Here is a 23,296-nt window from a genome sequence, read left to right as displayed (position 1 = left end):
AAGGTTGCATCTATTATAAATAAGTATGAAGGGTTTCTGTACAATAATTTAAATATTTTAAATAAATAACAATTCAGAAGAAAGAAGCCATGATTGTTACTGAGAACATGACTTGAATAAAAAACCGCGGGGTTTTCTCTTTGTGGTGTGTAAACATGGAGCATCACGCTATTAATATCCCGGAAAACTGAAGTGAAATCCCGCCTCACCACTCGTGAAAATCCTTCACCTTGTCCGCACCGACTTGACTTATTTTCGTGTATTGTTGGTTGCCTATCGCTACTAAAATCACCTGTCCACCACCCTTTCGTTCCACCCCCAACCACCCTCAACGTCATAACAGCCCAATTAAACCCAAATCGCCCCATTTCCGCCAGTCGTTGCCCCCTTTGCAATTCCACACAAACCCAAAAAAACAAGGTCCCCCAGCTTCTTAACCCTATCTCTTTCCCAACCGTAATGGACCGTAAAGTCCCCGAGGCCGCCGCAAATGAACTCATTAGAGCCAGGGCTACTCCACTCCACTTTTATTCAAATTGTCTCGTACCTACTTAATTACGAAACATTTCCCCACTTCGGTGATTAACTATCGCCTTTAAACAAGTGACGCTCGCGTCCAGCCGTTTACTGCTCTCATCATCCGAAGACGTCGGAAGCCATGCTGATCTTGACCGGTTTCGTGCTTTTCGCGGCCGTTTTGGGCGCAGGGGCGGACTCGGGGCCCGAAGTGGCCACCCTGCAGGGCCGGCTCCGGGGCCGAGTGAGGTTCACGCGCGGGAACCGCACGTTCGGGGCCTTCGAGGGGATAGCGTTCGCCAGGCCGCCGCTGGGGGAGCTCAGGTTTAAGGTACGTCTAAATCGAATTATGTAATAGAAGCACTTTCGTTTTTTGTGGGTTTGTTAGGAGCTTTCACTTGTTTTGTGGTCGTGTTTACATGTAAAACACGTGTTTGTTGTTTTAATGCGCCAAAAAACGTAAATGCATCTGAATGCGCTTTTCAAGGAGAGCGGCTTGAAAGTTCTGCTGCTAGAGGATGATTATGCAATCAGGAGGTTTACTGTGGTTTTTGCACCTAGTGTGATTTTTACGTTTTTTGTAATTTTGTAGCCTCCGGTGCCTGTGGAGCCTTGGGAGGGCGTTAAAGAAGTGACTCAACCTCACAACATTTGTCCACAAAGAGATATCTACAGGAGATCCACCTTGATTGAAGGGGATGAAGACTGTCTGTACTTAAATGTGTACACTCCGCAGGTATTTATCTTTATTTCGACGCACTTTTTGTGATACGCCACTGGTATTAGCACCGAATTTATTTAAGGTTATCTTGTATATTGTTGGCTTATCTTGGGTTAAAAAAACTTTGTAGTTTCATTTGTGATAGCAAGTCCATAATAATTTAAATAAAACGCTAAAAACATTTTGTGCGAAGGTTGTAGCTATAAACAAGGAAAATGGTTTAAATTATTAGTGTCATTATCGGTTATTTTCCGTGCTTTTAATTTTAAAACAACGGGTTATTATTACAGAACTGATAATAGGCCACATTTGGTGGAAACAACCAGATTACGGTTATTATAATCCATCATTAAAATGGTCTATTATTAAGGACAATTTTAAATGTTTAGGTCGTAGATAAATACAAATGAGTTCGTTTTTCGCAGGAAACGCGCGAAATTAAAATTTTGCAAACGCCACATTGTGACGTCAGCTTCATTGTTCTAGTACTGGATAGGTGAATGATCCTCACAATGAAATTTTGTAGTATCTAATGCGGTGATAAGTGTGAGGGAAGTAATTAAGAGCCATTAGTTGCTATTATGGTTTAATAACCTATGATTCTTTGTTCGAAAAAAAAAATAACAGAATGCTGTGGTTAATATCGGAAATGTACTTGTTATTGTGTTGGGAGATTAAAACTTTTCATTTTAAGTTAAGTGAACTACTTAAAACCAAAACTGACATTGGCAACGTTGCCAGTTGCAATTACAAATAACCGACAGTTAACTGGTCGTAGAAACAGTGATGTAGAAACATTAGCTAATTTTGTTTGACTAGCTACAGCTGCCTTTGTAATTGTAGCTATAACTATTGTTGAGTTATAGCTCGTTGTCATTGCTATTGAAACACCACTTGTTGATCGCAAATTTGGCAACGTTCCTATTCAGACAGTTAACCCAAAGCAGTTACCAACTGCTAAATTTTAAGCAAAATCAACAGGTAAATCAATAAAATAGTTATTTCCATTTAACTAATCTAAAATCGATTGGCGGTTCTAAAAGTTTTGGACAGGAATAATATAAGGTTTACGGACTTTATTTCTAGGATTAACTAATGACTATTCGATAGTTCACAGTCTTGTCAATTTAATTTCAGATAGCTGACCTTTTTTAACTCTTATTCTTCACTTATAGTCAAAATATTAAAAATTTCGTCAAGTAACGGTTCTGTCTATTTTTAAGAATGTGAAACCAAATATCTTTTTTTTAACAATCTGAAACCTTTTCGGGGGGGCGCACTGTTCTTTTTTAAACAAGGTGAAACCTTGTCGGGGGACCCAAGTGTTTTTTTTAAGAATATTAAGTCTTCTCGGTGCTCCCAACTGTCTTTTTTTTATATGTGAAACCATCTGAGGGCTCCAAATATTTTTTTTTAAGAATGTAAAATCTTCTCGGGGGTCCCAGCTGTCTTTTTTTTAAGAATGTGAAACCTTCTCGGGGGTCCCAACTGTCTTTTTTTTAAGAATGTGAAACCTTCTCGGGGGTCCCTATTGCCCTTTTCAAAAAATGTAAAACCTTCTCGGGGCCCCCAAATGTCTTTTTTTTAATGTGAAACCTTCTCGGGGGTCCAAACTGTTCTTTTTAAAAATGTAAAATCTTCTCAGGGGTCCCAACTGTCTTTTTCAAAAATGTAAAACCTTCTCGGGGTCCCCAACTGTCTTTTTTTAAGTATATGAAACCAGTGCCGAAACTAGCTATAGGCCGAGTAGGCCCTTGCCTAGGGGCGCCAACGACAAGGGGCGCCAAATTCGTCAAAAAATAATGTTGTATAGTTTTGGAAATTTCATTGTACCCTATAAAATTTTATTGGCAATAACGAAACACACAGTAGTACAATAGCAAGAGATATTTACAACTTCAGTTGTCGCGTGCCGGTAATCCCCAGATGTTAGAAACCAGAATAATCCAGGTCCGGGCTGGAACCATCGTTACTTATGAACGGAAATGGTCATTATTTTATGAGTACAACTACCAGCCAAATATTCTCAGACAAATTCGAGTGAACTGGTGTAAGCCATAAATATGTCTTACCTTTGTACTACTGTCCATCTCGTTATCGTCAATAAAATTTTATAAGGTAGAATGAAATTTCCAAAACTATACCAAGAATTATGTCATATTAATCCTTTTTTATTTTGAACGGAAGCTCAGAAACATGTAACCGGTGCGACAGGTTTTTTAATGTTGATTTTTATTTTGAACTTATATAATATTTATAGATTTATAATTATTATATACCCATATGTATAATCTCGAATTTTTTTTCTTTTTTTTATATTTTATCATAGTATCTGTTTTGCATACTTATTAAAAAATATAAATAAAACTGTTCTGTAAAATTGCATTTTTATGTGTAGGGGAGGGGCGCCCAACGCAAGGTTCGCCTATACCTAAATATTCTTTGGTTTCGCCACTGTATGAAACCTCGGTGGCCCCAAATATCTTTTCTTTTTTAAATGTGAAACTTTCTCGGGTGCCTCAAATGTGTTTTTTTTTTTAATATGAAACCTTCTCTGGAGTCCCACCTGTCTTTTTTAGAAATGTAGAACCTTCTGGGGGGAAGAGGGGGCAACTGTCCTTTTTTAAAAATGTAAAACCTTCTCGGAGGCGCCAAGTTTTTTTTTTTAAATGTAAAACATTCTCGGAGGCGCCAAGTGTCTTTTTTTAAAATGTAAAACCTTCTCGGAGGCGCCGAGTGTCTTTTTTAAACATGTAAAACCTTCTCGGAGGCGCCAAGTATCTATTTTAAAAATGTAAAACCATCTCGGAGGCGCCAAGTGTCTTTTTAAAAAATGTAGAACTTTCTGGGGGAAGGGGGGATCAACTGTCCTTTTTTAAAGAAAGTGAAACTTTCTCGGGGGTGCCAACTGTCTTTTTTAAAAATGTAAAACCTTCTCGGAGGCGCCAAGTGTCTTTTTTAAAAATGTCAACCTTCTCGGAGGCGCCAAGTATTTTTTTTTTAATGTAAAACATTCTCGGAGGCGCCAACTGTCTTTTTTAAAAAAGTAAAACCTTCTCAGAGGCGCCAAATGTCTTTTTTAAAAATGTAAAATCTTCTCGGAGGCGCCAAGTGTCTTTTTTAAAAATGTCAACCTTCTCGGAGGCGCTAAGTATTTTTTTTAATGTAAAACATTCTCGGAGGCGCCAACTGTCTTTTTTAAAAATGTAAAACCTTCTCAGAGGCGCCAAATGTCTTTTTTAAAAATGTAAAATCTTCTCGGAGGCGCCGAGTGTCTTTTTTAAACATGTAAAACCTTCTCGGAGGCGCCGAGTGTCTTTTTTAAACATGTAAAACCTTCTCGGAGGCGCCAAGTATCTATTTTAAAAATGTAAAACCATCTCGGAGGCGCCAAGTGTCTCTTTTAAAAATGTAAAATCTTCTCGGAGGCGCCGAGTGTCTTTTTCAAACATGTAAAACCTTCTCGGAGGCGTCAAGTATCTATTTTAAAAATGTAAAACCTTCTCGGAGGCGCCGAGTGTCTTTTTTAAAAATGTAAAACCTTCTCGGAGGCGCCGAGTGTCTTTTTTAAAAATGTAAAACTTTCTCTGGGGGGCGCCGAGTGTCTTTTTTAAAAATGTAAAACCTTCTCGGAGGCGCCAGGTATCTATTTTAAAAATGTAAAACCTTCTCGGAGGCGCCAAGTGTCTTTTTTTAAAATATAAAACCTTCTCGGGGCCCCCAAATGTCTTTTTTTTAATGTGAAACCTTCTCGGGGGTCCAAACTGTTCTTTTTAAAAATGTAAAATCTTCTCAGGGATCCCAACTGTCTTTTTCAAAAATGTAAAACCTTCTCGGGGGCCCCAACTGTCTTTTTTTTAAGTATATGAAACCTCGGTGGCCCCAAATATCTTTTTGTTTAAATGTGAAACTTTCTGGGGTGCCTCAAATGTGTTTTTTTTTTAATATGAAACCTTCTCTGGAGTCCCACCTGTCTTTTTTAGAAATGTAGAACCTTCTGGGGGGAAGAGGGGGCAACTGCCCTTTTTTAAAAATGTAACACCTTCTCGGAGGCGCCAAATATATTTTTTTTAAATGTAAAACATTCTCGGAGGCGCCAAGTATCTATTTCTAAAATGTAAAACCTTCTCGGAGGCACCAAGTGTCTTTTTTTAAAATGTAAAACCTTCTCGGAGGCGCCGAGTGTCTTTTTTAAAAATGTAAAACCTTCTCGGAGACGCCAATTGTCTCTTTTAAAAATGTAAAATCTTCTCGGAGGCACCGAGTGTCTTTTTTAAAAATGTAAAATCTTCTCAGAGGGGCCAAGTGTCTTTTTAAAAAATGTAGAACTTTCTGGGGGGAGGGGGGATCAACTGTCCTTTTTTAAAGAAAGTGAAACTTTCTCGGGGGTGTCAACTGTCTTTTTTGAAAATGTAAAACCTTCTCGGAGGCGCCAAGTATCTATTTTAAAAATATAAAACCTTCTCGGAGGCGCCGAGTGTCTTTTTTAAAAATGTAAAACCTTCTCGGAGGCGCCGAGTGTCTTTTTTAAAAATGTAAAACCTTCTCGGAGGCGCCGAGCGTCTTTTTTAAAAATGTAAAACCTTCTCGGAGGCGCCAAGTATCTATTTTAAAAATGTAAAACCTTCTCGGCGACGCCAAGTGTCTCTTTTAAAAATGTAAAATCTTCTCGGAGGCACCGAGTGTCTGTTTTAAAAATGTAAAATCTTCTCAGGAGCCTCAAAGTCTGGTTTTTAAGTCAAACCTTTAATTGATATTTTACGAGTAAAACATATTTAACTAATTAAGAAAAACACGTAACTATAACTGATATTTACAATGTTGCCAATAATTGCGTACATTTCTTTCAGATTAACTGCCCTGTGACACAATTAGTAATAGTTAATGTGGTGACAAAAAATGTAACTATCATTGGATATGGATAACTATTATTTGCACTATTTTAGTCTAGCTTTCTGTCTCAATTCATGCACAGTAAAACACGTTAACTATCATTGTGTCGTGAGCTCCTGAAGCGCTAATTGCCCCTAAATATCATAAAACTTAATGGAGTGTCTGTAACCGGAAGGAAACCCTCTGGATAAATATTAGCATAATCCATAATTACAGACACATTAACTATAATTTTTTTAAATCTTTGTAAATTGTAGTCAATTACAAACGCAGAATATTTTGTTTATACTTTTGTTAGTCTGGCGTCAATTTCCATACAAAACCAGCCAAAGTAAATTTATTTTAAGCGACACTTACAAAAAAATTCATGTATTATTTATTATTTCTAATCGGTCTTTTGGTTCGTCGCACTATGACGGACGTCTCCGATCGGCGACAAACGTAACAATTTACATAATATTTTGTTGCATCAGAAAAAAAATCTATGATAGCAGCTATTCTTGTGGTGAAAAACGACTCTATAAATATGCAACACATGTACGTATATGGCGGTATTAAATGGCAGTTAATTTCCAGTGATTTGATCACTCACAAACTAAGAATAATTCCACTCATATTAATTCTCGATTTGTTATTCAAAGCTGTTAATAATTAATTTGTAGTCTACAAACAAACGATCTCCACATTTGCGGAAAAACATCTTTTTGCAAGCAGTTAACCTTTGAATCAAAAATTAACATTTTTGGCGCGAAAATACTCGATCCGAATAATCCAGTACGCAATAGTACGAAAGTACCATTCAAATCAAACCGCTAGTAACAGAAAGCAATGACCCGACCCAACGCAAAAACTCGAGCTGGCCTCATTTTCAACCAATAAATCATACAATACGATTAGAACACCGGTACGACCTTTCGCAAAAAATTACCGTACTCAATACCGCCAAAATCTATTTATTAACCATCAACAAACACGTAATTATGCTTCAATCACAACCAAGGTTGCTGGATTTCCTCAGGTCCACGACAAGGTGCAAAGTCCCCTGCCGGTCATGGTATTCTTCCACGGAGGCGGCTGGCTGTGCGGCGGGGGAAACTCCTTCTGGTACGGACCTGATATTCTCCTGGACCGAGACGTGATACTCGTAGTCACGAACTACCGATTAGGTACTCTTTCGATTTTTATAATGGTTGTTATAACATGATTTGCAGGAGCGCTGGGTTTCCTGAGCACCGGAGACGAAGTGGTACCGGGGAACAACGGAATGAAAGACCAGAATTTGGCGATGAAGTGGGTCAAAGAGAACGTGCACGCGTTCGGTGGGGACCCCCAAAAAATCAACATCTTCGGGGAGTCGGCAGGGGGCGCTAGCGTCCAGTTACACATGGTGTCACCTTTGAGCAGAGGTACTCTTGATTATTCAACCAAAACATAAATTCTATTGTTTTTGTAGGTTTGTTCAGCACTGCGATTTCGCAAAGTGGTACTGCGCATTGCCTGTGGGCTGTCGCTCCGGACGGACAAGCCCTCAGGCATGCCACAATGCTTGCACAAGAGTTCGGATGCAGTACTGAGTCTAGTTCAGAGTTAGTTGAGTGTTTGAGGAAAGTCCCGGTTTATGATTTAGTGGCTAAAGATCACATCTTCATGGTACCGCTAGTAGTACGATTGGGTTTCTTCAGTAACGAAAGTGTTTCAGAAATGGGATACCGATCCCATGATTCCGTTCAAGCCGGTCGTCGAACCCAATCTAGAGGGTGCCTTTTTGGTGGAGCACCCTATCGAGAGTATGAAAGAGGGACGGTTTGCCCAAGTACCCTGGATCGTGGGTTTGAATACCAACGACGGTGCGTTGCGAGCGGCTGGGATTTTTGGCAACCCCCACTTGATCGACGAGCTTGAGGAAAAATTCCACGAGGTGGTACCAGTTTCGCTGCTGTATGACGAAATCAGTCCTCAGGTTCGTTTGGTCACTGATAGAATCCGCGACTTCTATTTCGGTGGTGCCAAACTCAACACAAGTTCTAGGCCTGACGTTGTAGATGTAAGTACCACGATAGTGACGGTAGTACTTTTGGGGTCTAGTTTTGACTTGTAGATGTACACCGACGGGTGGTTTTTGAACGGGGCGGACGAAGCAGTCCAGTACTACCTCAAATACAGCAAAAAACCCATCTACTATTACCTCTTCGGGCACCGAGGACCCTCAAGTTTTACGGAGATCTTCGGCGACAAGGAAAAGGACTACGGGGTGTGTCATGCAGACGAACTCCAGTACTTGTTCCCTCTGGCTGAAAGTCTCTTCCCGGATAAACCTCAAACCCCTCAGGATAAAAAAATCGCCGAGATTATGACCACGCTTTGGGTGAATTTCGCTCTGACTGGGTACGTTACAACGTGGTACTCACACCTCTCTTTCATGGTACTTTTCAGGGATCCAACCCCTACTACGAGCGACCTTGTCCCATCTAAGTGGACTCCCGTGACCGGCGACGATCTCGAATACTTCCACATCTCCTCTGACGGAGCTTCCATGCACAAAGGGCTTTTCAAAAAACGCGCCGAATTTTGGCGTAACCTCCCTATACGTACCTCGAACGAAATAAAAGACGAACTATGAACTCGGTTTTTCTTTCAGCTGCTTTGCTAGTTCCTTCCTCGCCTTCTTCTCCTTTCCTTTTCTCTTTTCTGGTCTTGTAAGTTTCTCTTGTTTTTCGTCGGTTTGTACCGGGGGTGGTTCTTTCACCGGGGGCGGCGGCAGGAAGCCTGCCATCACCGCACACGTGTAATTCCCTTGTCCCGGTTCCGGGAACGCCAACTCGTTGAACTTGTCCCTCCATGCTGTGTAGTATAGTTCGAAGGACACCTGCAACGCACGCGTGTATTGCTGGTTGCCTACCTCGCAAATCTAGTAGCGATTTACTTTCATCCCGATTTTCTTTCCTAGTTTTTGTTGCGACCAACTGGAGAAAATCCCCATCACGACTGGGATAGAGAGCGAGCGTGCAACGTCCACGGCGCTTAGGTAGAACTGGAGACCTAATCCTGTAAGCCGGATTAGGGATAAAGCCGGGATTAACTGGAGAAGAGACGGACTTACCTCGCTTGCGATACTCGGGACGGATGCAGAGGAGGACGTAGCGCAGGAATTCCTCGCAGTTGTATTCGGTGTAGATGTCAGCCTTTCGGGCGATGTAGTTGAGGAAGTTGACGCACTTCTTGTGGGCGTCGCCTTCGACGGGCATGACGCGGCTGAAGACGTCGCTGTAGTCGTTCTTGTGCATGACTTTGAGCACCAGGAAGCCGACTATTGCGTCCTCGTTGGCTGGAAGGCAGCAATTAAATTGTTTGTATTTTTAAACAAGCGCCAACTCACCCTCGTCTAGTCCAATGATCGAGCTCCGGTCCTTCAAGTAAGACAGTACGTGGTCGAGGAAAGACTTGACCGAGTCGGGGTCTCCAGCGAAGTTGCTGTTGCGGCTCAACACCTCCTCTTGGAAATAGCATTCCTGAAAGGCAGAGCCGGTGAAAGCGCGTTTTCTCACGTACTCGAACCGACTTGGATTATTTGCAAAACTCGGTCGTAATAATTGGACTTGAGGTCCTGAATGCGGATGCCCGAGCCGAGGCGCCGCCACACCACGGGGGCGTAAATGCGCTCCTTCTGAGCGTTGTAGCGCTTCTCTTCTTCGTCGAGCTCATCGTTCAACTTGCGTTGTCTCTCCTCTTCGCGGCGAGCTCTCAAACTCATGGCGGATTTCACAGGAATTTGGATTGTAGGGCCGAAAATGTAGCTGTCAGGTCTGGGATTTTGACTTTTTGGCGAGAAAAGAGACGAATTATCTCATTTTAATCTGACGTTGGATGATGCGATCCCGATCCGACAAAGCATTCCCTTATTGTCAATTTCTGATGTTATTTCGCCTTTCTTTCATGTTTTGCAGTGCGTCAGAATCAATTTTGTAAGGGGACGTCAGCTGGAGGCGTTTTCTTTGTGTTGTCTCCTTGAGGTTGCTTCAGCGACGGCTTGTTTTTCAATAGATTTGCTTTGTGGGATGCAAAGCGACCCGCGTACGAATCAATGCGATTTTATTGTCTTTTTTGTTCTTTTGTTTGCCATTTATGTTTGTTTTAGTGCTGCATGATGCTGAATGTTTCGAGTTTGTTATCTTTGTGCATTGCTGCGTCATCTTGGGGCACGGAAAAGTTCATCGCTGGAATTTTAGTGTTATTGCTCGTGAATATGCACTTTAGGAGTTTGCGGAAAATTAGTGTGTTTTGTTTTTGATGACAATTGTTCTTGGTAAAAATAAGCTTTGAATCACACTTCAAATTTCAAGTGAATCACCTTTATAACGTCGTTTATTGAAGCGTTTATAAATAAACATTTTGTTGGTACAAGTCCAAAGATTTGTTTGTAATAACGACGGTAATTATTATTACGATTTCCTATTTATTATGTTCGTGGAGGTTTTCGTTTTTTAAGTAAGTGTCGAATTTCTTTGTTCGTTGTTTACGATTAATCGAACTGATAAGAATCGGTAGATCAGGCAGCGATGATCATTATCTTTTCTAAGAACATAAATAGCATCAGCGTGAGGTAGCCTTTAATCATAGAGTACTAATAACAATAACCATCACGGATGAAATTAATGTGTGGATATAGATAAATAAGTATTAACTGAATAAAAAAAGAAAACAATAAAAAAAGTAAGATCAGAAAACAAAGGAACAGCTTTTGAAACAAAAGTAAATTATAAGTACTACTTCTTTTACTATCAAAGTAAGTCAATTAAATTAAGATAACACTATATAGGATTCGTCAATAATCAAAATAAATACGTGGAGAGGAACCAAATAAGTACAATAATAAAGAAACTAAACTGTATTTTTTTTTTTCATTTTAACAAAATTTTTGACAAAGAACTGAAAACACTATTCGAAAATTTACGATTTAATCCGATGGGATTTTAACTGTCTTAAAAATATAAAATAATATTGAGACAAAAAAAAAACGAGGAAAGGAGAAAGACAGAAGTAGAGAGAGTGCGGATGAATAAAGAACAGCATCATATATGCGAGAAAGAGATAAGAGAACAGATGGTAAAAACGAAATTAGAAAAAAAGAGAAATATAAAGAGAGAGAGTGATATGGGCACAGTGTGAGAGAGAGGGCCAAAGAGCGAGATATAAAGACGATAAAAAAGACTGTGAGCAAATATGGAGAAAAAAGAGAGAGGTTAGAGAGAGAGAGAGAGAGAGAGACTGAAGCGGAGAGCTTGCAAACACGGGAGCAACACAAGAGAGAAAGCAGAGAAAAGAGAGGTAGACAATGAGAGAAGGAGACAGGGGAGAAGAGAGAAGAGGCCGATTAATCGATAAGAAAAGAGATAGAGACGTAATAAGAGAGTCAGATGAAAGGAGACAGAGGTTAGAGAGAGTGAGGGAAGTGGATGGTAAGTTGAAAGAAAGAAAATAAAGAAGAGATAGGGAGGGAACAGACGGAGAGAGAAAGAGAGGTCGAGGGAAAGAGAGACAGATAAATCTTAAGAAGAGAGAGAGAAAGAGAGAAAGATCCCAAAGAGAGAAAGATACCAAAGTGAGAGATCCGCGAGAGAGAGGGCTCCCAAAGAAGAAGAGAGAGAGAGAGAGAGAAACCCAAAAAAAAAGAAAGATGAGAGAGAGAAAGAGAGAGAGAGAGAGAGAAACTCCAAAGAGAGAATTCTCCCATTAAGATCCCAGAGAAGGAGACTGAGATTCCAAAGAGAAAGAAAGATGTCTTAAGGAACAGGAGGATCACGAAGAGAAAGAAAGACTAAGGAGAGAAAAGATCTCAAAGAAACAGAAAGATCCTGAAGAGAGAGAGAGAGAGAGACGAAGAGAGAAAAAGAGTCAGAAAGAGCCGGGGCGAGGGAAGAGGCCGATGAATCAATAAGTAAAGAGGCGGAGACGTAATGAGAGAGTGAGATGAAAGAAGATAGAGTTTAGAGTGACTGACGGAACGAGCTGGCATGATGTAAGGAGAAAGAAAGAAAGAAAATAAAGAAGAAATAAGAAGAGAACAGAGGGAGAAACCAAGGGAGAAAGAGAGGTTGAGGGAAAGAGAGACAGATAGATCGATAAGAAAATAGAGAGAGAGAGAGAGAGAGAGATCCCAGAGAGAGATCCCGAAAAGAGAGAGATCTGAAAGAGAGAGAGATCTGTAATAGGGAGAGATAGAGAGACCCTAAAGAGGGAGGGAGACCCTCCCACACAGAGAGAGACAGATTCCAAAGAGAGAAAGCTCCGAGAGAGAGAGAGAGAGAGAGAGAGAGAGAGTTATCCAAGAGAAAGAGAGAGCCCAAAAAGAAGGGGCTCCGATCTTTGGGAGAAGGAGTTATCTCAACGGGGAGATCCAGAGAGAGAGAGAAAGAGAAAGATACCAAAAAGAGAGAAAGATCCCAAACAAACGGAGGATCCCAAAAGAAAGAAAGACTAATGAGAGAAAACATTCCAAAGAACGAAAAAAATCCTGAAGAGGGAAAGAGAGAGAGAGAGATGCCAAAGAGAGAAAAAGAGTTAGAGAGAGGCGGAGAGAGGGAAGAGGCCGATGAATCGATAAGAAAAGAGGCGGAGATGTAATGACAGAGTGAGATGAAAAAAGATAGAGGTTAGAGAGAGTGCAGAAACGAGATAGCGTGATGTAAGGAGAAAGAAAGAAAGAAAATAAAGAATAGATATGGAGAGAACAGAGGGAAATACCAAGAGACAAAAAAAGGTTGAGGAAAAGAAAGACAGATAGATCGATAAGAAAATAGAGAGAGATGCTATCGTGAGAGAGAGAGAGAGAGATCCCAAAGAGGCAGAAATATACTAAAGAGAGAGACCCGAAAAAGAGAGAGACCCCAAAGAAGTAGAGAGATCCTCTCACACAGAGAGAGAAAGATCCCAAAGAGAGAAAGCTCCCAAAGAGATTCCACAGAGAAAGAAAGAGAGGGAGATTCCAAAGAAAGAGAGTTATTCAAGAGAGGGAGAATCCAAAAAGAGGGGGCCCCGATCCATTGGAGAAGAATATATCTCAAGGGGGAGATCCAAAGAGAGAGAGAGAGAGAAAGAGACCAAGGAGAAAGAAAGATCTCAAAGAAATAGGAGAATCCCAAAGAGTGAATAAGACCACAGAGAGAAAATATTTCAAAGAAACGGAAAGATCTTGAAGAGAGAAAGAGAGATACCAAAGAGAGAAAGAGAGTTAGTGAGAGGCGGGGAGAGGGAACAGGCCGATGAATCGAAAGAAGAGAGGTGGAGACGTAATGAGAGAGTGAGACGAAAGAAGATAGATATTAGAGAGTGACGGAACGGGGTGGCGTGATGCTTAGAAGAAAAAAAGAAAATTAAGAAGAAATAGTGAGAGAACAGAGGGAGATACCAAGAGACAAGGAGAGGTTGAGGAAAAGAGAGACAGATTGATCGATAATAAAATAGAGAGAGATTCCAGGGTGAGAATGAGAGAGAGATCCTAAAAGACAGAAAGATATCAGGGGGAGAGAGAATCCTAATATATATAGAGAGAAACCCCAAAGAGGGAGAGAGATCCTCCCACACACAGAGAGAAAGATCACAAAGAGAGAAAGCTCCCAGAGAAATTGCGAGAGAGACAGAGAGATTATAAAGAAAGAGAGAGCCCAAAAAAAGGGGGCTTCGATCCTTAGGAGAAGAAGATATCTCAAGGGGGAGATCCAAAGAGAGAGAGAGAGAAAGAGATCAAGGAGAAAGAAAGATCCCAAAGAAACAGGAGGATCCCAAAGAGGGAGTAACACCAAGGAGAGAAAATATCTCAAAAGAACAGAAAGATCTTGAAGAGAGAAAGAGAGACAGAGACATGCAAAAAAGAGAAAGAGAGTTTGAAGAAAGATGCGGAGAGAGAGAAGAGGCCGATGAATCGATAAGAAAAGAGGGGGAGACGTAATGAGAGAGTGAGGAGAAAGAAGATAGAGGTCCGAAAGAGAGAGACCCCAAATAGAGAGGGAGAGAGATCCTGCCAGAGAGAGAGACAGAAAAATCCCAAAGAGAGGAAGCTTCTAGAGAGAATCCAGAGAGAGAGAGAGACTTAGAGAGTGGCGGGGGGAGGGAAGAGGCCGATGAATCGAAGAAAAGAGGTGAAGATGTAATGAGAGAGTGAGATGAAAGAAGAGAGAGGTTAGACAGGGTGACGGAAGCAGATGGCGAAGAGAAAGCAAAGAAAGGGGGAGAAGAGAGGGAGACACCCAGAGAGAAAGACAGGTAGTGGGAAAGAGAAACAGATAAATTGATAAGAAAAACGAAAGAGAGAAAAAGAGGGGAATAAAAGGGGCCGGATGAACAGATAAAAGAAGAGACAGAAAGATAAGGAGAGAATGAAGTGAAAAATTAGACGGATAGACAGACACAGAAGAAAGAAACTGCCTAAAAAGAACAACAGTGATCGAACAAAAAAAGGAAGAAAAAAAGTAAAGGAGGAGAGTGAGGGAAGGTATAGAAGAAAGAAAGAGAAAAGAGAGACAGATGGATCGACATAGGGGATTGTGAGGGAAACAAATCATTGAAAGAGAAGAAATAAATGAGCGAAAAAGAGGGACAGAGAGAAAAAAACAGAGTGAGAGAGGGGACGATAGGACAAATATAAAGTATCAGAGCTCTAAACTGTAGAAAAGAGAAAGAAAATAGACAAACTTGGAACCACCCAAAGAGAAGAGACAGCGTTAATTAAGGAATTTTCAACACAAGCGATGTTGGTTAGTGACTTTTAATTTATCAAGTTCGCGATATTGTCAGAATAAACTATTAAGGAAGAGTCGTAATTATGTACTTAAAATTTAATAGTGAAGACGCATTTCCGAAGTAATGGCCTGAAAACATTCACAAATGACAAAGAACTAGTACATTTGGAACCAATAATTTAGGGGGATTTGCTTCTCTGCAATAATGAAGTAATAATGGCTTGTCACCCGCCGTTGACAACTAAGCTGTCAAGCAAACACATTACACATTATTTAGGGACTTTCACATCTGCCACTTCCTCGAACGTCAAACCGGCAAAAACCGCTATTCTCAAGCTAGAAAGTCTCAATCCTAAACAAATTCGACAAAAACCAGGAAAACAGCACACCTATTTCCCAAGAATAAATAACCATCACAAAAACCAAAGGACAAGTGTTTAGTCGCGATTACGATAATGCCACTTCAAGCCCACTCTCCTATCACCTCAGTCTGTTGCAACTGGCATTTAGCAAGACTCGGTAAAAAACCGCCACTGCTGCCACACATCCAGACAAAAAACCGACAACGACCTTTCTCACACTCTCCAAAAAAACCCTAGACATGACGCGCTCGCATCAATTAAAGTGCCAACAACCCCGCACATGTGTGCCAACAAAAAAGCGCCTCCCCTGACCTTAAAAACCCAAACCGGGATGACCCTCAGCATCCCCAACCCCTTCCACGGAATGCACGACATTCAAATCGAATGAGTATTGAATTCGACATTACTCGACGCAGGCGCACTCCTCCGCCCGAATGCTGCATAACAGTCTGAGAATGTTGGTGGAATCAGTCCGCGCTAGGCGCCATGGTGGGACGTTCGTAGCCCGTTAGTGTAGAGTTGTGTTTTGGTTACTTTTTTGTTTTAAGGATAGAGTTCTTAGTGGATTTTTTTTATGTACTGCCTGGAAGGGTCGAGCTCTTACGCCAAGGTAAGTTCGGTTTTTGAAAGTTCGCGCCGATTTCGGCCGGCGGGCCGACTTTATCCGGGTTTAGTTTGACAGGTTGCGAGCACAGGTTAGGTTTAAAGAGACCTCACGTTGTTTTTGTTTTGTTTTGTTGGCGACTGTCAAAGTCGCTGAGGAAATTTCGGGGTTCAAGGACGCCGCTGCGGTTTCAAGGACGCGGTGGGTGCAAAGCTCACTTGATACGCTAAGTAACCGCATTAATTGCTTGTTATCTGCACGTCAAGGTCGGTTTGAGTTTTGTTTAATGCATTTTTGATTGTTTACGGATCTGGATTTATGGCCGTCGTGTGATGGAGTGAATGAATTTTAAAATAGACGCGAAAGTTACTATGATTCATTCACGATTCGGCGAAGTCGTAGTAGGCGGTGATTTTTTTTACGGACCCGGGGCCGACTTGATTTATCTTATCTGTTATCGGGACACCGATGGCTTGTTATTATTATTTTTTTTTATTAATCGGTGCCTACGTGATAGACTGCATATCGCCAGTGCTATCGATGCTAAATTAATTAATTAATTAATTGTAATTTATTTATTACAAGTTGGGATTAAATTCCGCGGTGCGAGCGAGCAGTTACCCGTTCGAACTAGAGTTTGATTTCTTTGTAGAAAATTCCTTCCGGTTTTCTTTGACGCGTCCACGGCTCTCCTTGATTGCATAAATCGTCTTCAAAGAGCGAGTCGGCTGTGGCTCTTAGATCGATTTGTCGAGTCTTCGGATGTAGCGTTCCGCTCGACTGGGTCCGGCGAATAGAGGACATAACCTCACTTTTCATCTTTTCCGCTCCGGAATGCTGTTATTTTCCAATTAAATTAAAACTTCGCTGGCCCACTTTCGAGTTTAATTATCTGGAAGATCTCAAAGTCAAGAGTTCTGGCATTCGGGCCGGGAAATGCGAGTGCCAAGTCCTGGCCCCCGCATATAGCACACATTTCCTGCATTGTTTAGATAAGATTGTGCATTGTTGACAAGGACGAACGGGTGTGGGTTATGTAGAGGGAGGTTCGAAATTATCATTTTCGGTTCACTTTGTTCGAACTCTTCTTTCTCGTTTCGCGAGCTCTTCGTCTCATTACCGCTGGAAGTAGACACTTGAGGGAGAGATTTCGCTTCAGGCATGAATGAAGCGTGCATCAACATTGTTGTATTTTTAGTGCAATTAAAACAAACAGATTTTAATTAACAGATGGGAGTGATGGTCTGGTTGTAAACAGTAGGTGTTAAAATTGGGACGCCTTTGTAAATAAACCCGTGAATAGGAGAGACCCTTTCTTCGTCGCTTTCTCCAGAAACACTTAAGGTTGTTGCTACGCCGAAATGGTAATGTAGCACTTACAGAAAACCCAATCGCTGGTTGATTATTCCTGATGTGTTTTATTTTCTGTATTCACTGAAAACCAAGTAACCAAAATTAAAAAATAAAACCCCAGGAGGAAGATTCAGACTGTCGATCTGTCGATCTGTCGATCTGCACCGACCCCGCCTCCGCCGCAGTTCTGTTTTACTTATCAACTCAGACACATCCCATCGATTAGCATGCCTGCAAACTGTTGATTTGAATTGCCAAACGCTTGTTAGCATAACAATTGCCATGCCTCTTTTTAATTAATAATGGCGTGACTACTGCTCGTTTAACATGTGATGGTCCAGGCGATGTCAATGAGCGAAATTAATGCGTGTGGCCATGATGCGACGACCTCTCCATAAATACAGCCCGCGGAGATTTATGCATCAGGACGGGAATTTAGGGATACTCGGGGCCGGTCCGACGGAGGATTTGGGGATTTCGGCCGAAAAAGCATCTAGGAAGCCGACAGGTTAAATCCGGGCGAGATTTCGACTAATAACTAGATGGGGAAAGTACGAGCACGAGCCGCTGAATTTGTTTAGGTTTTTGGTTCTTCGGACTGAAATAGACAAGAATCTCGACGTGCGACCGCGACGGTATTTTTAGACGAGTTTATTGCATTTCCAGTTTGCTCACCTGATGATAATGGCGTTTATGGTGTTTGTTCGAGGTGACTTACTTGATTAAACAAGCGACAATGCAGGTCGTTCGGACAAGAAATAGCGCTTACTGTAGCTGGGTAAGAACAATGGGACGTAGTGGCTTGTGGTGACCATGCAGAAAAACGATTGCTTTTCTGTTGGCGAGTGTGTTTTATCGTTTGTACAAGAAAAAAAAATAAGTACTTATAATAATTTTGCAATTTAGAGTTCAACTTCGGGCCAAATTTTAGCCACTGTTTATTGTTAATACAAAAATAACACAAAAGAAACATAGTTTGGTTTTCCTGTCTTCTGGTGTTTTGTTATGGTTATTTTTTTTGCACTATGAGAGTATTTGGGGAGCCTCTGGTGTTTTTTTTAATGTAGAACAATTTTGACGTTTCATAACCCCTAGAGTACGAAAAAAAATAGGTCTCCCGTTTACGTCTGTTTGTCGCCTGCGTCGATTTTACGTTAAACTGGCAAAAATTTATATGAAAAAATCTCGGGTTATTTTATTTAGAAACAAAAAGGTATGATTGAAGAGTCTCAGGAATCTTGGTGTTTCGATTTTGAATGGGTTTCAAAGAATGTCTGGGGACTCGCATAAAGTCATATGTTTGAAATAATTTTGAAAGAGTGTCAGGAATCCTTGGTGTTTTGATCTTGAAAAAGTTGGAAAGAGTCTTAGGAACTCCTGATGTTTTGATCTTGAATAAGTTTGATCTTAGGGATCCCTGGTGTTTTCATCGTGAATAAGTTTAAAAGGATCTTAGGAATCGCAAGTGTTTTGGATCTTGAATAATTTTGAAAGAATCTCAGGAATCCCTTTTGTCTTGATCTTGAATAAGCTTGATAGAATCTCAGAAATCCTTGTTGTGTTTATCTGGAATAAATTTGAAAGAATCTCAAGAATTCCTGATGCTTTGATCTTGAATAAGCTTGAAAAATTTCAGGAATCCGTGGTGTGCGGATTCTGAATAAATTTGAAAAAAAATCATGAATTCCTAGTGTTTTTATTTTGAATAAACTTGAAAAAATATCAAGAGAATGTCTGATGTTTTGATTTTGAATAAGTTTGAAAGAATCCCAGGAGTCCCTGATGTTTTGATCTTTCATAATTCTGAAAGAATCTCAAGAATCCCTGATGTTGTGATCTTGAATAAGCTTGACAGAATCTCAGGAATCCGTGGTGTGCTGATCTTGAATAGATTTGAAAAAAATTCAGGAATTCCTGGTGTTTTTATCTTGAACAAACTTGAAAAAAAATGTCAGGTGTCTCTGGTGTTTTGATCTTGAATAAGTTTGAAAGAATCTCATGAATCTCTGATGTTTTGATCTTGAATAAGCTTGAAAAAATTTCAAGAATCCGTGGTGTGCTGATCTTGAATAAATTAAAAAAAAATCAGGAATTCTTACAGTTTTATCTTGAATAAACTTGAAAAAAATATCAGGAGTCTCTGGAGTTTTGATCTTGAATAAGTTTGAAATAATCTCGGGAGTCTCTGGAGTTTTGATCTTGAATAAGTTTGAAATAGTCTCAGGAATCTCTGATATTTTAATCTTAAATAAGTTTCCTAAATTCTGAAAGAATCTCAAGAACCTCTGGTGTTTTGGATCTTGAATAAGTCTGAAAGAATTCCCTGAATCCCTGATGTTTTGATCTTGAATAAGTTTGAAAGCATCTCAAAAGTGCCTGATGTTTTGATCTTGAATAATTCTGAAAGAATCTCAAGAATCTCTGGTGTTTTGGATCTTGAATAAGTCTGAAAGAATCCCATGAATCCCTGATATTTTGATCTTAAATAAGCTTGAAAGAATCTCAGGAATTCCTGATATTTTTATCTTGAATAAGCTTGAAAAAATTTCAAGAATCCGTGGTGTGCTGATCTTGAATAAATTAAAAAAAAATCAGGAATTCTTACAGTTTTATCTTGAATAAACTTGAAAAAAATATCAGGAGTCTCTGGAGTTTTGATCTTGAATAAGTTTGAAATAATCTCGGGAGTCTCTGGAGTTTTGATCTTGAATAAGTTTGAAATAATCTCAGGAATCTCTGATGTTTTAATCTTGAATAAGTTTGAAATAATCTCAGGAATACCTGATGTTGATAAGCTGGACAGAATCTCAGGAGGAATCCTTACTGCGTTTATATGGAATAAATTTGAAAGAATCTCAGGAATCCCTGATGTTTTGGATCTTGAATAAGTTTGAAAGAATCTCAAGAGCCCCGGATGTTTTCGATCTTGAATAAGTTTGAAAGAATTCCAAAATTCAGTGATGTTTTGATCTTGAATATTTCTGAAAGAATCTCAAGAATCCCTGGTGTTTTGGATCTTGAATAAATTTGAAAGAATCCCATTAATCCCTGATGTTTTGATCTTGAATAAGCTTGAAAGAATCGCAGGAATCCGTGGTGTGCTGATCTTGAACAAATTTGAAAAAAAAATCAGGAATTCGTGGTGTTTTGATCTATAAAAACTTGAAAAAATATCAGGAGTCCCTGGTGTTTTGATCTTGAATAAGTTTGAAATAATCTCAGGAATCTCTGATGTTTTAATCTTGAATAAGTTTGAAAGAATCTCAGGAATACCTGATGTTGATAAGCTTGACAGAATTTCAGGAATCCCTGATGTTTTGGATCTTGAATAAATTTGAAAGAATCTCAAGAATCCCTGATGTTGTGATCCTGAATAAGCTGGACAGAATCTTAGGAATCCGTGGTGTGCTGGTCTTGAATAGATTTGAAAAAAAATTAGGAATTCCTGGTGTTTTTATTTTGAACAAACTTGAAAAAATGTCAGGAGTCTCTGGTGTTTTGATCTTGAATAAGTTTGAAAGAATCTCATGACTGATGTTTTATTCTTGAATAATTCTGAAAGAATTTCAAGAATCCCTGGTGTTTTGGATCTTGAATAAGTCTGAAAGAATCCCATGAATCCCTGATGTTTTGATCTTGAATAAGCTTGAAAGAATCTCAGGAATCCGTGGTGTGCTGATCTTGAACAAATTTGGAAAAAAAATCAGAAATTCCTGGTGTTTTTATCTAGAAAAACTTGAAAAAATATCAGGAGTTCCTGAATAAGTTTGAAGGAATCTCAGGAATCCCCGATATTTTTATCTTGAATAAGCTTGAAAGAATCTCATGAATCCCTGATGTTTTAATCTTGAATAATTCTGAAAGAATCTCAAGAATCTCTGGTGTTTTGGATCTTGAATAAGTCTGAAAGAATCCCGTGAATCCCTGATGTTTTGATCTTAAATAAGCTTGAAATAATCTCAGGAATCCCTGATATTTTTATCTTGAATAAACTTGAAAAAATATCAGGAGTCTCTGGAGTTTTGATCTTGAATAAGTTTGAAATAATCTCAGGAATCTCTGATGTTTTAATCTTGAATAAGTTCGAAAGAATCTCAGGAATACCTGATGTTGATAAGCTTGACAGAATCTCAGGAATCCTTGCTGCGTTTATATGGAATAAATTTGAAAGAATCTCAGGAATCCCTGATGTTTTGGATCTTGAATAAGTTTGAAAGAATCTCAAGAGTCCCTGATGTTTTCGATCTTGAATAAGTTTGAAAGAATTCCAAGAATCAGTGATGTTTTGATCTTGAATATTTCTGAAAGAATCTCAAGAATCCCTGGTGTTTTGGATCTTGAATAAGTTTGAAAGAATCTCAAGAGTCCCTGATGTTTTGATATTGAATAAGCTTGAAAGAGTCGAAGGAATCCGTGGTGTTTTGATCTATAAAAACTTGAAAAAATATCAGGAGTCCTTGGTGTTTTGATCTTGAATAAGTTTGAAGGAATCAGGAATCCCTGATATTTTTATCTTGATTAAGTTTGAAAGAATCTTAGGAATCCGTGGTGTGCTGATCTTGAAAAAATTTAAAAGAAATTCAGGAATTCTTGGCGTTTTTATCTTGAATAAACTTGAAAAAATATCAGGAATCCCTGATATTTTTATCTTGAATAAGCTTGAAAGAATCCCAGGAATACCTGATGTTGTGATCTTGAATAAGCTTGACAGAATCTCAGGAATCCTTGCTGCGTTTATCTGGAATAAATTTGAAAGAATTTCAAGAATCCCTGATCTTTTGGATCTTGAATAAGTTTAAAAGAATCTCAGGATTCCTTGATGTTTTAAAGAATGAGAGCTTGAAAGAATCCTAGGAATCCGTGGTGTACTGATCTTAAATAAATTTGATAAAAATTGAGGAATTCCTGGTGTTTTTATCTTGAACAAACTTGAAAAAATATTAGGAGTCCCGGGTATTTTGATCTTGAATCTCAGGAATCCTTCCTGTGTTGATCGGGAGTATGGTTGAAAGAATCTCTAGAATTCCTGGTGTTTTGGATCTTGAAAGAATCTCAGGAATCCCTTATGTTTCGATCTTGAATAAATCTGAAAAATTTCAGTAATCCGTGATATTTTGATCTTGAATAAGCTCGACAGAATCTCAGGAATCCTTGTGGTGTTTATCTGGAATAAATTTAAAAGAATCTCAAGAATGCCTGGTGTTTTGGATCTTGTATAAGTCTGAAAGAATCCCATGAACCCCTGATGTTTTGATCTTGAGTAAGCTTGGAAGAATCTCAGGAGTCTGCGATGTGCTGATCTTGAACAAATTTGAAAAAAAATCAGAAATTCGTTTTTATCTAGAATAAAGTTGAAAAAATTCTGGAGTTTTTGGTGTTTGGATCTTGAATAAGTTTGAAAGAATGTCAGGAATTTCTGATGTTTTAATCTTGACTAAGTTTGAAAGAATCCCAGGAATTCCTGATGTTACATAATTCTGACAGAATCTCAAGAATCTCTGATGTTTTGGATCTTGAATAAGTCTGAAAGAATCCCATGAATCCCTGATATATATTTTGACCTTGAATAAGTTTGAAGGGATCTCAGGAATCCATTGTTTGCTGATCTTGAATAAATTTGAAAAAAATTCAGGAATTCCTGGTGTTTGAACAAATTTGAGAAAAAAACAGGAATTCCTGATATTTTGATCTTGAATAAGTTTGAAAGGATCTCAGGAATCCCTGGTGTGCTGATCTTGAATAAATTTGAAAAAAATTCAGGAATTCCTGGTGTTTGAACAAATTTGGAAAAAACAGGAATTCGTGGTGTTTTTATCTAGAATAAACTTGAAAAAATATTAGAAGTTTCTGGTGTTTGATCTCGAAAAAGTTTGTAGTAATCTCAGGATTTCCTGATATTTTGATTTTGAATAAGCTTGAAAGAATTCCAAAAATTTTTGATGTTTTAATCTTGAATAAATCTGAAAAAATCTCAAGAATCCCTGGTCTTTTGGATCTTGAATAAGTCTGAAAGGATCCCGTGAATCTCCGATGTTTTGATCTTGAATAAGTTTGAAAGGATCTCAGGAATCCGTTGTGTGCTGACCTTGAATAAATTTGAAAAAATTTCAGG

At 39.3% G+C, this 23,296-nt stretch overlaps 3 protein-coding genes across 4 annotated transcripts in view; 2 read left to right on the top strand and 1 right to left on the bottom strand.

Moving 5' to 3' along the window:
* Positions 1–582: 582 nt before the first annotated feature.
* On the top strand, positions 583–8,751 carry LOC135143985 (juvenile hormone esterase-like). Of its 2 annotated transcripts, none has more exons than XM_064075896.1 (8): positions 583–847; positions 1,109–1,252; positions 7,131–7,296; positions 7,342–7,536; positions 7,584–7,780; positions 7,830–8,174; positions 8,229–8,515; positions 8,564–8,751. In XM_064075896.1, exons 1-8 carry the CDS (start codon positions 659–661, stop codon positions 8,748–8,750), a joined length of 1,710 nt encoding a protein of 569 aa, XP_063931966.1. In that variant the 5' UTR covers positions 583–658; the 3' UTR covers position 8,751. The 2 variants fall into 2 exon arrangements, with proteins under 2 accessions (XP_063931966.1, XP_063931967.1); XM_064075897.1 differs by having other exon boundaries at positions 584–847; positions 7,149–7,296.
* LOC135143986 (uncharacterized) lies at positions 7,068–10,356 on the bottom strand. Its single transcript, XM_064075899.1, has 5 exons — positions 9,690–10,356; positions 9,507–9,639; positions 9,231–9,455; positions 9,054–9,175; positions 7,068–8,996 (listed from the first exon to the last, which is right to left on the bottom strand). The coding sequence occupies exons 1-5, from the start codon at positions 9,879–9,881 to the stop codon at positions 8,745–8,747; spliced, it is 924 nt and encodes a 307-aa protein (XP_063931969.1). The 5' UTR covers positions 9,882–10,356; the 3' UTR covers positions 7,068–8,744.
* Positions 10,357–15,698: 5,342 nt separating this feature from the next.
* LOC135144089 (amyloid beta A4 precursor protein-binding family B member 1-interacting protein-like) overlaps positions 15,699–23,296 on the top strand; it is a 133,445-nt gene continuing 125,847 nt past the window's right edge. Inside the window, exon 1 of the mRNA XM_064076089.1 lies at positions 15,699–15,837. Coding sequence (XP_063932159.1) covers positions 15,802–15,837 — 36 coding nt within the window. The 5' untranslated portion in view covers positions 15,699–15,801. The remainder of the gene's footprint in view (positions 15,838–23,296) is intronic.

The sequence above is a fragment of the Zophobas morio genome, unplaced genomic scaffold (genome assembly GCF_036711695.1).
Source record: "Zophobas morio isolate AGI-343-1 ecotype UQ-CSIRO unplaced genomic scaffold, CSIRO_AGI_Zmor_V1 ptg000081l, whole genome shotgun sequence".
Taxonomy (NCBI): domain Eukaryota; kingdom Metazoa; phylum Arthropoda; class Insecta; order Coleoptera; family Tenebrionidae; genus Zophobas; species Zophobas morio.
Note: the sequence above shows the minus strand (reverse complement) of the source record. Positions and strands in the feature narration are given on the sequence as shown.